General features: G+C 57.7%; 2 protein-coding genes across 3 annotated transcripts in view; both read left to right on the forward strand.

Annotated features, from left to right (window-relative positions):
* Positions 1-5285, forward strand: part of PRSS36 (serine protease 36) — a 45302-nt gene extending 40017 nt beyond the window's left edge. For both annotated transcript variants that reach the window (XM_063611915.1, XM_055299654.2), the window contains 9 exons: positions 684-933; positions 1050-1179; positions 1527-1783; positions 1876-2039; positions 2555-2792; positions 2905-3046; positions 3756-4021; positions 4098-4219; positions 4792-5285. In XM_063611915.1, coding sequence (XP_063467985.1) covers positions 684-933; positions 1050-1179; positions 1527-1783; positions 1876-2039; positions 2555-2792; positions 2905-3046; positions 3756-4021; positions 4098-4219; positions 4792-5070 — 1848 coding nt within the window. In that variant the 3' untranslated portion in view covers positions 5071-5285. The remainder of the gene's footprint in view (positions 1-683; positions 934-1049; positions 1180-1526; positions 1784-1875; positions 2040-2554; positions 2793-2904; positions 3047-3755; positions 4022-4097; positions 4220-4791) is intronic.
* A 4492-nt stretch (positions 5286-9777) lies between these two features.
* On the forward strand, positions 9778-14031 carry PRSS8 (serine protease 8). The gene is made up of 6 exons (XM_055298118.1): positions 9778-10091; positions 10333-10350; positions 12105-12267; positions 12523-12794; positions 12881-13047; positions 13141-14031. Exons 1-6 carry the CDS (start codon positions 10007-10009, stop codon positions 13453-13455), a joined length of 1020 nt encoding a protein of 339 aa, XP_055154093.1. The 5' UTR covers positions 9778-10006; the 3' UTR covers positions 13456-14031.
* The last annotated feature ends 60 nt before the right edge of the window (positions 14032-14091 follow it).

Genomic DNA, 14091 nt, shown 5'->3' on the forward strand with positions numbered 1-14091 from the left:
TCTCAAAAAAAGAGAGGAACTGGCTGGGCACAGTGGCTCACGCCTGTAATCCCAGCACTTTAGGAGGCCTAGGCAGGCGGATCACTTGAGGTCGGGAGTTTGAGACCAGCCTGGCCAACATGGCGAAAACCCATCTCTACTAAAAATACAAAAATTAGCCGGCTGTGGTGGTGTACACCTGTAGTCCCAGCTACTCGGGAAGCAGAGGCAGGAGAATCACTTGAACCCGGGAAGCAGAGGTTGCAGTGGGCTGAGATTGCACCACTGCACTCCAGAGCAGTGTCCTGGGAGACAGAGCGAGATTCCGTCTCAAAAAAGAAAAGAAAGAAAGAAAGAAAAAGAAAGGAAAGAAGGAAGGAAGGGAGGGAGGGGAATTATTTGAGCTAGTAACGACAAGAATCACTTGGCTCTGATGACAACTGCAGGATTATCTTGCGTGGCCTTGAATGCACTCCCCTGGTGCTCTTGGCTCTGGCTGCCATAGGCCTTCTGCTTACAGGGTTTTCTTCTGTTTAGAGCCACAGGGAATGCAGAGGACAAGGCCCAGCCAAGGAGGGTTTCTAGGAGAAAGGAGAAGGTGGTGTATGTTGGGCCAAAAGGAGGTGCAGGACCTTTTCGAGGAGGCCAGTATAAATGGGTGGGTCCCTGGGCTGATGTCTTGACATGCAGTCATCTGTCACTAGGGTGACTCTGGGGGGCCCCTGGTCTGTGAGGAAGGCGGCCGCTGGTTCCAGGCAGGAATCACCAGCTTTGGCTTCGGCTGTGGACGGAGAAACCGCCCTGGAGTTTTCACTGCCGTGGCTACCTATGAGGCATGGATACGGGAACAGGTGATGGGTTCAGAGCCTGGGCCTGCCTTTCCCACCCAGCCCCAGAAGACCCAGGCAGATCCCCAGGAGCCCAGGGAGGAGAACTGCACCATTGCCCTGCCTGGTGAGTGGGTGGCACCCCTGGATGTGAGCGGGACATGGGAGAGTGAGTTGGGATGGAGACTGCTGGGAGTGATTGGGGTGCAGGAGGCCCAGTGACCCAGGCCTCTCACCCCTCAGAGTGCGGGAAGGCCCGGCAGCCAGGGGCCTGGCCCTGGGAGGCCCAGGTGATAGTGCCAGGATCCAGACCCTGCCATGGGGCGCTGGTGTCTGAAAGCTGGGTCTTGGCACCTGCCAGCTGCTTTCTGGAGTGAGTGAAAATCTACGTTTCAAGCCGATCCTTGCCCCTCCCTACATCAGCCTGAGACACCATCTATTTGGCCCCAGCCCCTCCCCAGGGAGTGGGGGGGGGCGGGGTCCCATTCGGAGGTGTAGGATCCAGCACAAAAAGAGGGGTCCTGGCCTGGCAGGGGTGGGTAGAGCCATGGTAGAAGTTCGATCCCGGAGGCGAGGGTGTGAGTGAGCCGTTGGAATGGGGGTGGCGTAGGGATCCCGCCAGGATGCAGGATCCTCGCCTGGCAAGTCTAAGCCAGGGGTGCGAGGTTTCCAGCCACGTGTGCGGGATCCGGCCCACGTCCCTCGCCCCCCATCCCGCAGCCCGAGCAGCTCCGACAGCCCGCCCCGCGACCTCGACGCCTGGCGCGTGCTGCTGCCCTCGCGCCCGCGCGCGGAGCGGGTGGCGCGCCTGGTGCAGCACGAGAACGCCTCGTGGGACAACGCCTCGGACCTGGCGCTGCTGCAGCTGCGCACGCCCGTGAACCTGAGCGCGGCTCCGCTGCCCGTGTGCCTACCCCACCCAGAACACTACTTCCTGCCCGGGAGCCGCTGCCGCCTGGCCCGCTGGGGCCGCGGGGGTGAGCTGGGGCCCGGCGCTGGGCCGGGCGGCACCGGGCGGTGCAGGGGCCGTCTGGGCCGCAGCGCGGGCTCCCTGCCTTTTCCCTTCCAGAACCCGCGTTTGGCCCAGGCGCTCTGCTGGAGGCGGAGCTGTTAGGCGGCTGGTGGTGCCACTGCCTGTACGGCCGCCAGTGGGCGGCAGTGCCGCTGCCGGGAGACCCGCCGCACGCGCTCTGCCCTGCCTACCAGGAGGAGGAGGAGGTGGGCAGCTGCTGGGTAAGCGGCAGGGGCGGGGCCTGAGGAACGCGGGTCCGAGAGGGCTCTAGGAAGAGGGCGGGGCCTGTGGAAGGCAAGTCCAAGTGGGCTCTAGGGAGAGAGCGGGACCTTCGGAAGGCGGGTCCGAGTGGGCTCTAGGGAGGGAGCGGGGCCTGGGGAAGGCGGGTCCGAGTGGGCTCTAGGAAGGGGCGGGGCGTGCGGAACTGGGAATGGGGCGGAGCCGGGGTGGAAGCGGGGCCAGAAGGAGCTGGGGGCGGGGCCTGCCCCTAGAGAACTTTTGGGAGGGAGCTGAGGCGGGCTCTGAGCCGGTGCTATGGTTTCTATCTCGGATTTAAGGAGAATCCTAAAGTGAGGGCTGAATTCTTACACAAATTAGTATTTGGAGTCTGATTTGGAGAAGGTGGAACTTGATATTTCCGCAAATGGGAAAATCTGGAGTCCTGGAAAGCCCCAGGAGCTCTGATATTCTCTGCACACACGCAGAGGCAAGTAACACACGCACTTTGTTGCTGCAGAATGACTCGCGTTGGAGCCTTTTGTGCCGGGAGGAGGGGACCTGGTTTCTGGCTGGAATCAGAGACTTCCCCAGTGGCTGTCTACGTCCCCGAGCCTTCTTCCCTCTGCAGACCCATGGCCCATGGATCAGCCATGTGACTCGGGGAGCCTACCTGGAAGACCAGCTAGCCTGGGATTGGGGCCCTGATGGGGAGGAGACTGAGACACAGACTTGTCCCCCACACACAGAGCATGGTGGTGAGCAGGACGCTTTTGGGCCCTAGGGGCTCCTGGGGGTGCACAGACCCATGGCAGGGGCTCAGGGGTCAGCCATGGGGCCCCAACTGAGGTGGCCACCTCCTCTCCCTAGCCTGTGGCCTGCGGCCGGAGGCTGCTCCAGTGGGGGTCCTGTGGCCCTGGCTGGCAGAGGTACATGTGGCTGGTGATCGAGTCTGCACTGGGATCCTCCTGGCCCCAGGCTGGGTCCTGGCAGCCACTCACTGTGTCCTCAGGTGGGTCTCACTCGTCTCCTAGGCGACAGGCGGGAGGGGAGAATGGAACACAGCCAAAGACTTGTTTTTGTTGTTTGTTTGTTTGTTTGTTTTAAAAAAATTAACAATGAGATCTTGCTGTGTTGCCCAGGCCAGCCTCAAGCAATCCTCCTGCCTTGGCCAATGTACTAGGATTACAGCATGAGCCACTGTGCCTCGCCCAAAGGACTCTTAAAATAGTGGGATATTCTCCTTTGAGCATTTTACAGCTGGGCGCAATGGCTCACGCCTGTAATCCTAACACTTGGGGAGGCCGAGGCGGGCAGATCACGAGGTCAGGAGTTCAAGACCAGCCTGGCCAACGTGGTGAAACCCCTCTACTAAAAATACCAAAATTAGCCAGGGGTGGTGGCAGGCACCTGTAACCCCAGCTACTTGGGAGACTGAGGCAGAAGAATCGCTTGAACCCGGGGGGGCAGAGGTTGCAGTGAGCCAAGATTGCGCCACTGCACTCCAGCCTGAGCGACAGAGCAAGACTCTGTCCGGGGTGGGGCATGAGGGAAGAATCTTACAGCACTGGGAGATGTTTTGATCTAGAAGGGAGATTTGGAAGGAGGGATGATGAAGGAGTGAGTGGCATGACCCCAGAGAGTCATCCTTCCCCTGGGCTGGGAAGGACTTTGCCAGCAATGGGAGGAGCAGAAGGTGACATTGGGCCTTGTTCCAACAGGCCAGGCTCTACAACAGTGCCTTACATTGAAGTGTTTCTGGGCCGGGCAGGGGCCAGCTCCCTCCCACAGGGCCACCAGGTATCCCGCTTGGTCATCAGCATCCGGCTGCCCCGGCACCTGGGACTCAGGCCCCCCCTGGCCCTCCTGGAGCTGAGCTCCCGGGTGGAGCCCTCCCCATCAGCCCTGCCCATCTGTCTCCACCCGGCGGGTGTCCCCCCGGGGGCCAGCTGCTGGGTGTTGGGCTGGAAAGAACCCCAGGACCGAGGTGAGACCCCTGGGTCACGGGAATGAGGAGTGGCTGGAGGCCAGAGCCCTGGAACAACTTTGTCTCCTCTCCCCAGTCCCTGTGGCTGCCGCTGTCTCCATCTTGACACAACAAATCTGCCACTGCCTCTATCAAGGCATCCTGCCCCCTGGAACCCTCTGTGTCCTGTATGCAGAGGAGCAGGAGAACAGGTGTGAGGTACAGGGGCCTGGGCGTCCTGGAGTAGGCAGGGGAAAGGCAGTGTTGGACTACTGTACCCTAGAGAGAGAGCAGGATTGGAATTTTTTTTTTTTTTTTTTTTTTTTTTGAGACTGAGTCTCGCTCTGTCACCCAGGCTGGAGTGTAGTGGCATGATCTTGGCTCACTGCAACCTCCACCTCCTGGGTTCAAGCAATTCTCCTGCCTCAGCCTCCCTAGTAGCTGGGATTACAAGCATGCACCACCACACCTGGTTAATTTTTGTATTTTTAGTAGAGACGGGGTTTCACCATGTTGGCCAAGCTGGACTCGAACTCTTCACCTCAAATGATCTGCCCACCTTGGCTTCCCAAAGGGTTGGGATTACAGGCGTGAGCCACTGCGCCTGGCCAGGATTGGAATTACTGGGTATTTGGCCCCAAATGGGACCCTAGCTGGACCCTGGAGAGAAACCAGGGACCTGGATGTCTAGGGATGCAGACCAGAGTGCTTCATGGCCAGACCCTGGGGAAAGGGGGAGGGGACCAAGAGGAAGGGCAGCAGACCCACGTGGCCTCGTTCCAACTCTGCAGATGACCTCAGCACCGCCCCTCCTGTGCCAGACGACGGAAGGCTCCTGGGTCCTCGTGGGCATGGCTGTTCAAGGGAGCCGTGAGCTGTTTGCTGCCATTGGTCCTGAAGAGGCCTGGATCTCCCAGACAGTGGGAGAGGCCCACTTCCTGCCCCCCAGTGGCTCCCCACACTGGCCCACTGGAGGCAGCAACCTCTGCCCCCCAGAACTGGCCAAGGCCTCGGGATCCCCGCGTGCAGTCCACTTCCTGCTCCTGCTGACTCTCCTGATCCAGAGCTGAGGGGCTAGGGTCCCAGCGCCACTTCCTCCTTCTCTGCCCTCTACTTCCCGCCCAGTGGGGCTGGAATGTGGCCCAGCCGGCTGGAACCTCAAGGGCCCCACCCACCGAGATTGCAGCGGCTCTGGCTAATTGGGCCTCAGTGCCCGGGCTATTTTGAACCCAGGAATCCTTGGGGGTGGTGGGAGGAGTGGACAATAAAGGTGTAAACACAGGTACCTGTGTGGCCTTGTGGCATCGCTGTGGGCAGGCTGAGGGGCTTGGCATCAGAAGCTAAGCCCCCTCCCTCCTCCCTCCTCTGGCCTCTGAGTCAGGCCTTGGGCTCTCAGGAAATGTACCCTGATAACCTGGCAGCGATTCCTTCATTCCTGTCCCAGGGCAGGGAAGTTGGATGGCCAGCTGGCTGTGTGTCACCTGCCCAGTGGAGTCAGCACCCTCAGCACGTGCTGGACATCTCAACCCCTGCTCAGACCTGCTGCCCTCGATGCCCGCCGCAGACACACCTTGATGCGTGATGCTCCGATGTATCCCCCGCACACACACAACACTTAGGCCCTTCAAGGGTCTGCCACTTTCACGTTCTGCCCAGAACTTGGGTCCCTTAGATGTGAACCTCACTCCCTCACCCACTGCTTACCTGCACCTCCCTGCATTCATTCAACCCGTGTTCCCTGGTGGCTACTAAGTCGTGGCACAATTGGGGTCTGATATATAAGCCCACAAAGTCCTCCCAATCTAGTGGGGACACGTGGACATCCCTGGCTGGGATTGGGAAGAGGTCATAGCAGTGATGTTTGAGCACAGAAAAAGGGAAGGTGGTTTCCAGCCAATGAATCTACAATTAAAAAGTAAAGTAAAACCAGAGACGGGGTGCGGCAGCTCATGCCTGTAATCCCAGCACTTTGGGAGGATTGCTTGAGGCCAGGCATTCCAGACCAGCCTGGGCAACAAAACAAGACCCTCATCTCCACTTTTTTTCTTTGAGACAGAGTCTCACGCTGATGCTCAGGCTGGAGCAATCTCGGCTCGCTGCAACCTCCATCTCCTGGGTTCAAGCGATCCTCCTGCCTCAGCCTCAAGTAGCTAGGATTGCAGACTCAAGACACCACGCCTGACTAATTTTTGTATTTTTATTTAATTAATTTATTTATTTTTAATTTTTTGAGACAGAGTTTTGCTATTGTCGCCCACACTGGAGTGCGATGGCACAATCTCGGCTCACTACAACCTTCACCTCCCAGGTTCAAGCAATTCTCCTGCCTCAGCCTCCTGAGAAGCTGGGATTACAGGCACCCACCACCATGCCCAGCTAATTTTTGTATTTTTAGTAGAGATGGGGTTTCTCCATGTTGGTTAGGCTGGTCTTAAACTCCTGACCTCAGATGATCTGCCCGCCTCAGCCCCACAAAGTGCTGGGATTACAGGCGTGAGCCACCGCATCTGGCCTATTTATTTTATTTATTTATTTTGAGATGGAGTCTCCCTCTGTTGCCCAGGCTGGAGTGCAGTGGCACAATCTTGGCCTCCCAGATTCAAGCGATTCTCCTGCCTCAGCTTCCCGAGTAGCTAAGACTACAGGTATGCGCAACCACAACGGGCTAATTTTCTTTGTATTTTTTAGGAGAGGCGGGGTTTTACCATGTTGGCCAAGTTGGTCTCAAACTCCTGATCTCGAGAGTGATCCTCCCACCTTGGCCTCACAAAGTGCTGGGATTACAGGTGTGAGTCACCACATCCAAGCTCCACAATTTTTTTTTTTTTTTTGAGATGGAGTCTCGCTCTGTCGCTCAGCCTGGAGTGCAATGGCACAATATCTCAGCTCACTGCAACCTCCACCTCCCGGGTTCAAGCGATTCTCCTGCCTCAGCCTCCTGAGTAGCTGGAATTACAGGTGCGTGCCACCACGCCTGGCTAATTTTTGTATTTTTAATAGAAATGGGGGTTCACCATGTTGTTCAGGATGGTCTCGAACTCCTGACCTTGTGATTTGCCTGCCTCGGCCTCCCAAAGTGCCGAGAGATTAGAGGCGTGAGCCATCGCACCCGGCCAATTTTTTTTTTTTTTTTTAATTAGCTGGGCATGGTGGCACGCACCTGTCATCCCAACTACTTAGGAGGCTGAGGCGAGAGAAGTACTTCAGCCCAGGGGTTCAAGGCTGCAGTGAGCTATGATTGTGCCACTAAACTCCAGCCTAGGCAACAGAGTGAGACCCTGTCTCCAAAAGAGAAAAAGGACAAACGGGGACCTGGGGAAGGATGGGTTTGGGGGTGAAAGCCAGCTGATAAGGGTGTAAGAGGGGTCGCCTCTTGGGCTGGGCACAATCTCTGGCTTGAGAAGGAAGAGGAAGGGGGTAAAGGACCTAAAGGGAAGCTGGATGTTTTCACTGGGCGGCTGAGGGGAAGGGCAGAGGTTCTTACGAAGCCAGGCTTAGCATTAGCAGCTACATGCCAGCTATAATACTCCCAGGATCGGCCGGGCGCGGTGGCTCAAGCCTGTAATCCCAGCACTTTGGGAGGCCGAGGCGGGCGGATCACGAGGTCAGGAGATCGAGACCATCCTGGCTAACACGGTGAAACCCTGTCTCTACTAAAAATACAAAAAATTAGCCGGGCGTGTTGGCGGGCGCCTGTAGTCCCAGCTCCTCGGGAGGCTGAGGCAGGAGAGTGGCCTGAACCCGGGAGGCGGAGCTTGCAGTGAGCCGAGATCGCGCCACTGCACTCCAGCCTGGGTGACACAGCAAGACTCCGTCTCAAAAAAAAAAAAAAAAAAAAATACTCCCAGGATCTTCACAGTGCGTACATCCCCACCTGCTCCCATACCCAGCCAGTCATCCCATGCCATCCCCACAAACACTGCACATACCCCATCCTCTACTGAAACCCACCCACCAGGCCCCATGTCTTGCCCCCTCCTCCCACCTAAGTAACTCCTTCCAGTCAGGCCCCTCCCACTCACTCACCCCAGGAATAACCTGACCTCCAGCCTGGGCCCCAGACATCTGGTCTCCAGAAAGCAGTTGGGGACTCGAGGCTCTGCTCTTCCTGAAGCTCAGACCCAACAGATGTTTTTTTGTTTTTCGTCTTTTGTTTTTTGTTTGAGACAGGGTCTCGCTCTGTCACCCAGGCTGGAGGGCAGTGCAGCCATCTCGGCTCACTGCAATCTCTGCCTCCTGGGTTCGAGTGATTCTCCTGCCTCAGCCTCCCAAGTAGCTAGGATTACAGGCATGCGCCACCACGCCCGGCTAATTTTTTTTGTATTTTTAGTAGAGACGGGGTTTTGCCATGTTGGCCAGGTTGGTCTCCAACTCCTGACCTCAGGTGATCCTCCCTCTTCGGCCTCCCAAAATGCTAGGATTACAGGCATGAGCCACCACACCCAGCCTCAACAGGTGTTTTGAACGGCCAGAGTGGCCCTCAAAGAGGATACATGCCTCACCCCCATCGCAGCCACACGGCAAGCCTTCTTTCCCTGAGCCTCTGCCCTCTGCACTCCGTCCCCCCATCTTCATCTCACCACCTTTTATAATCCGTTTCGGTCTCAGTTTCCAAGGCAATTCCTTGAGGACCCTTTCAAAATGCCAGCCTTTGCCAGGCTGTGGTGTGCTCATGCCATTCTTTTTCATCAGTATTCCTAGCTTGAAATTATTGTGTAATTGCAATTTTTTTTTTAAGATAGGGTCTCCCTCTGTTGCCCAGGCTAGAGTGCAGTGGTGCAATCATAGCTCAATGCTTCGTTGAACTCCTGGGCTCAAGCAATCCTCCTGCCTCAGCCTCCCAAGTAGCTGGAACTATAGGCGTGCGCCACAATGCCTGCCTAATTTTTACATTTCTTTGTAGAGATGAGGCCTCGCTATATTCCCCAGGCTGGTCTGGAACTCCTGGCTTCAAGCGATGCTCCAGCCTCAGCCTCCCAAAGCCGACTAGCCACCTTGCCAGCCTGTTTGTGATTATTTGATTGAAGTGTGTCACCCCTACTTCACCATGAGCTCAGGGCTCAAGGGGGATGGGGCTGGTGCCTGTTTTGTCCTGGACACCTAGGAACATCATAGGCACCTAGGAAATGTCTGTGGAATGATTGGTGCTGCTCCACAAGCTCGCCACCGCCCATGAGGTGCAGGCTTCGCAGAAAGGGCCTGGCAGGGGACAGACCCTAGTGTCTTAAGCTCCCATACCCAGACTAAGGAGGGAGGGAAGAAGGGAGGAGTGGCTGTGGCTCTAGATAATAAAAGCAGGGGCCAGGCCCTGGGGGGCATAACTGGCCTGAGATAACCTGAAAGACCTGAGGCAGAGGAGAGTCATCACATTCCAGGGAGACTGCGCACACACACAAACCACATGCACGTGCGTGCACACACACTCAGACACACACACATTACACACACAGGGACACACACAGCCTACACATGTGCACACACACACAACCTGTGCATGCACACACACACATACCACACCACATAAGGGGACACACACAGCCTACACACGCATACACACACACCACATACACACTACACACCGGGACACACACACAAACGGCCTATGCACGTACACACACATACACACGGACACATACATGCACACACAAGGGCCTGCAGCTCTGAAAGGACTCATGACTTTGGTGGCAAGAGGAGCTGGCAGAGCCCAGCCAGCGGGCGGGGCCAGGGGAGGGGCGGGCAGGTAGGTGCAGCCACTCCTGGGAGGACCCTGAGTGGCCAGACGGTGCTGGTGACTCGTCCACACTGCTCACTGCGGATACTCCAGGCGTCTCCCGTTGCGGCCGCTTCCTGCCTTAGAGGCCAGCCTTGGACACTTACTGCCCCTTTCCAGCCCGGATTCTGGGATCCTTCCCTCTGAGCCAACATCTGGGTCCTGCCTTCGACACCACCCCTAGGCTTCCTACCTTGTGTGCCTGGAGTCTGCCCCAGGGGCCCTTGTCCTGGGCCATGGCCCAGAAGGGGATCCTGGGGCCTGGGCAGCTGGGGACTGTGGCCATTCTGCTCTATCTTGGATTACTCCGGTCAGGGACAGGTAAGTGAGGACGTGGGGGCAGGGTGGGGACAATGCACTGGAGGGAGCCGGCGTGATCATTTTCTGGGGTGCGCCCTTGTCTGGGGCCCAAGAAAACCCGCGGCCTCCCCAGCTCTTGGCCTCCCTTTCCCACCTTGGCTCTGCCAGGGAAGGGGCCAGCCCTCTGGAGCAGTGGTGGGTACTAGGGGTCAGGGAACCCGAGTCTTCCCTACTCACCCCTCCTCTTTCTCTTTCTTTCTAGGAGCGGAAGGGGCAGAAGGTGAGACTTTCCTCAGAGAGGGAGGAGGGGAGGGGGAGGTGACTTGGATCGGATTCCCCTGGGGTTTAACCAGTGCCTGGCCTTCAGCTGGGCTGCCTTCCAACTAGATTCTCTTAGGGCTCCCAGAGTGGGGAGTTGTAGCCCTCACCTTACGGGCAGAGAAGCAGGGACTTGCCCAGGGCACACTGCCAGTGAAGGTGCAGCTGGGATTCAGATCCACGTCTGACTCCCAAAGTGGGGCAATCGAGGTGGTTTTTTTTGGTTTGGTTTTGTCTTTTGAAACAGGGTCTGGGTCTGTCGTGGCCCAGGCTGGAGTGCAGTGGCACGATCACAGCTCACTGCAGCCTCAGTGATCCAGCCTCCCGGGCTCACGTGATCCTCCCACCTCAGCCTCCCTAGTGGCTGGGACTACAAGTGCATGTCACCACACCCAGCTAGTTGTGTTTTGTTTTTTTGTGGTTTTTTTTGGTAGAGATGTGGGTCTCACTATCTTGGCCGGGCAGGTCTTGAACTCCTGGGCTCAAGCGATCCTCCTGCCTCAGCCTCCCAAAGTGCTGGGATTATAGGTGTGAGCCACCCTTCCCGTCCTCGAGGTGGTTTTGAGGGAACCAAACCAAGGGTCTCCTTTCTTGGAAGGCACCCAACCCGGCTCTGAGTCAGACCAGCTTTCAATCCTGGCTTCCCCATGCACTGGCTGTGTGTCATTGGCCAAGTGCCCCCACTTTTCTAAGCCTGAGACTCCTCACCTCTAAAATGAAGCTGGTCATGTCCATCTCCTGGGGCTGTGGAGAGGATGCAGGGAGATGAGGAAGCGAAAGCCCCTCCAGGGCCTGGCACAGCCGCCAGGCTCTCTAAATAGTGGCTATTGTCATGATGATAAGGGAGAGAAGGATCTGGGCTGCAGTTTTCTCTGCTCCTAGATGACTTTGTGAAGAGCAGTTGGGCTCCACTCCAAAGTGGCCTCAATGGGGGTGGGGCCGGGGCTGTCCTGGAAACTAGACATTGACGTCACGGGAGCCCAGTTCTGCTGTTCGTTTGTTGAATATATGTCCACGATGCCACGGGCACTGCAGAAATGGGAATCTGCCCCTAGGGAATGCCCAGATTGGTGTGGTGGAAACAGACACAGTTGTGGACTCCGGAACAATTGTGAGATTGGGCAGCATCGGGGAGCACGGTGGAGGGGGGGGGTGCTGGGCTCAGAGGCAATGCCCAACTCAGCCAGCAGAAGCCCGCCTGTCTATGGAGGGGCTGCTGTTCCAATCAAGCATCCACAGGCAAAGGGAAGTTTGCCAGACAGTAAGGATGGGGAAGGGCATACCAGGTAGAGTGACCTGCATCAGCCAAGGTCCCGGGTAACAAGTGTGTGGCCTGATGTACATGACTGAAGGGTCCAGAGGGGATGGCTGGGTCTGATGGCGGTGCCATGGTCTGTCTGGAATGTATCTTAAGGGCCGCGTGGAGCCAAGGAAGAGTTTAAGCAGGGCTGTGGCCTGGTCAGATTGGGGGTTTATGAAAATCTTCAGACTTGTAAGGGGCAGGATGGACGGAAGACTTGCAAGGAGAGAAGCTGCCATGAGACCTGAATTAGGTAATGAGTAGTGGACAGAAGGGGCAGAACTGCCCACGCCTGGAAGGGGACAAAGGGGTGCTGACTCCTGTGAACCCACTTCCCAAGCTCTATATCAGAGCTCCTGGGCTGCATAGGAGTGGCCGGGCTAACAACCTGACCCCTTCCCTTCTTCCCTGGGCAGCCCCCTGCGGTGTGGCCCCCCAAGCACGCATCACAGGTGGCAGCAGTGCAGAACCTGGTCAGTGGCCCTGGCAGGTCAGCATCACCTATGACGGCGTCCATGTGTGTGGTGGCTCTCTCGTGTCTGAGCAGTGGGTGCTGTCAGCTGCTCACTGCTTCCCCAGGTACCAAATGGTGAAAGCCAAAAGTGGGCTGGAGGTCAAAGTTCATGGGTCAATCCAGGTCAGAGGTTGGGGTTCTTGGGTTGGGTCTGAAAGTGTCAGTTAAGTCTGGAAGGACCAGTTAGGAGTGAAGGTGAGGGGTCAGAGGTTACAGGATAAAACTAAGGTGCAATTTGAGACCTAAAAGGGGCTGATCGGAATCGGGTTGGGGAACAAGGAGAGGTCTCCCGGGTCTCAGCCTTTGCCCCCTGCCTGCAGCGAGCACAGCAAGGAAGGCTATGAAGTCAAGCTGGGGGCCCACCAGCTGGACTCCTACTCTGAGGACGCCAAGGTCAGCACCTTGGAGAACATCATCCCCCACCCCAGCTATCTCCAGGAGGGCTCCCAGGGTGACATTGCACTCCTCCAACTCAGCAGCCCCGTCACCTTCTCCCGCTACATCCGGCCCATCTGCCTCCCTGCAGCCAATGCCTCCTTCCCCAACGGCCTCCACTGCACTGTCACTGGCTGGGGCCATGTGGCCCCCTCAGGTGAAGTGGGACGCTGGGTGCCTAGAGGTGTGGAGGGGCACCTAACTCAGGGAGGGGCCCAGGGTAAGCCTCTTTTATCCCCACAGTGAGCCTCCTGACGCCCAGGCCACTGCAGCAACTCGAAGTGCCTCTGATCAGTCGTGAGACGTGTAACTGCCTGTACAACATCGACGCCAAGCCTGAGGAGCCGCACTTTGTCCAGGAGGACATGGTGTGTGCTGGCTACGTGGAAGGGGGCAAGGACGCCTGCCAGGTAAGCACAGGCCCGGGGGGCAGATGACCAGTGCAACTTGGGAAAGGAGGCCTGGCCCGGTCCTAATGGCTGCTGTGTGGCTTCTCTCCTCAGGGCGACTCTGGGGGCCCACTCTCCTGCCCTGTGGAGGGTCTCTGGTACCTGACTGGTATTGTGAGCTGGGGCGATGCCTGTGGGGCCCGCAACAGGCCTGGTGTGTACACTCTGGCCTCCAGCTATGCCTCCTGGATCCAAAGCCAGGATAAAGAACTCCAGCCTCGTGTGGTGCCCCAAACTCAGGAGTCCCAGCCCGACAGCAACCTCTGTGGCAGCCACCTGGCCTTCAGCTCTGCCCCAGCCCAGGGCTTGCTGAGGCCCATCCTTTTCCTGCCTCTGGGCCTTCTCTCCCCATGGCTCAGCGAGCACTGAGCTGGCCCTGCTTCCAGGATGGATGTGTCACACTCAAGGACAGGAGCCCGGTCCTTCCCTGATGGCCTTTGGACCCAGGGCCTGACTTGAGCCACTCCTTCCTTCAGGACTCTGCGGGAGGCTGGGGCCCCATCTTGATCTTTGAGCCCATTCTTCTGGGTGTACTCTTTGGGACCACAACCGAGGGTCAGGAGTTTTACTGCCTGTAGCAATGGCCAGGTCCTCTGGCCCCTCACCCACCGTGGACCAGCCCATTGGCCGAGCCCCTGGGGAGCTCCTGAGACCCTTGGCTATGAAGATGAGCCCTGGCTCCCACCTATTTCTGGAAGACTGCTCCCGGTCCGCCTGCCCAGCCTGATGAGCACATCTCTCTGCCCTCTCCCTGTGTTCTGGGCTGGGGCCGCCTTTGTGCAGCTTCAAGGATAGGAAAGGCCCCAATCTTGCCCACTGGCTGCTGAGCGCCCCCGAGCCCTGACTCCTGGACTCCGGAGGACTGAGCCCCCACCGGAACTGGGCTGGCGCTTGGATCTGGGGTGGGAGTAACAGGGCAGAAATGATTAAAATGTTTGAGCACAACTTGCTGTGCGTGTGTGAAGTGAAATGAAGAACATCCGCTCTTGGCCTCCCCTTCCCCTC

Source organism: Symphalangus syndactylus, chromosome 11 (genome assembly GCF_028878055.3).
Source record: "Symphalangus syndactylus isolate Jambi chromosome 11, NHGRI_mSymSyn1-v2.1_pri, whole genome shotgun sequence".
Taxonomy (NCBI): Eukaryota; Metazoa; Chordata; class Mammalia; order Primates; family Hylobatidae; genus Symphalangus; species Symphalangus syndactylus.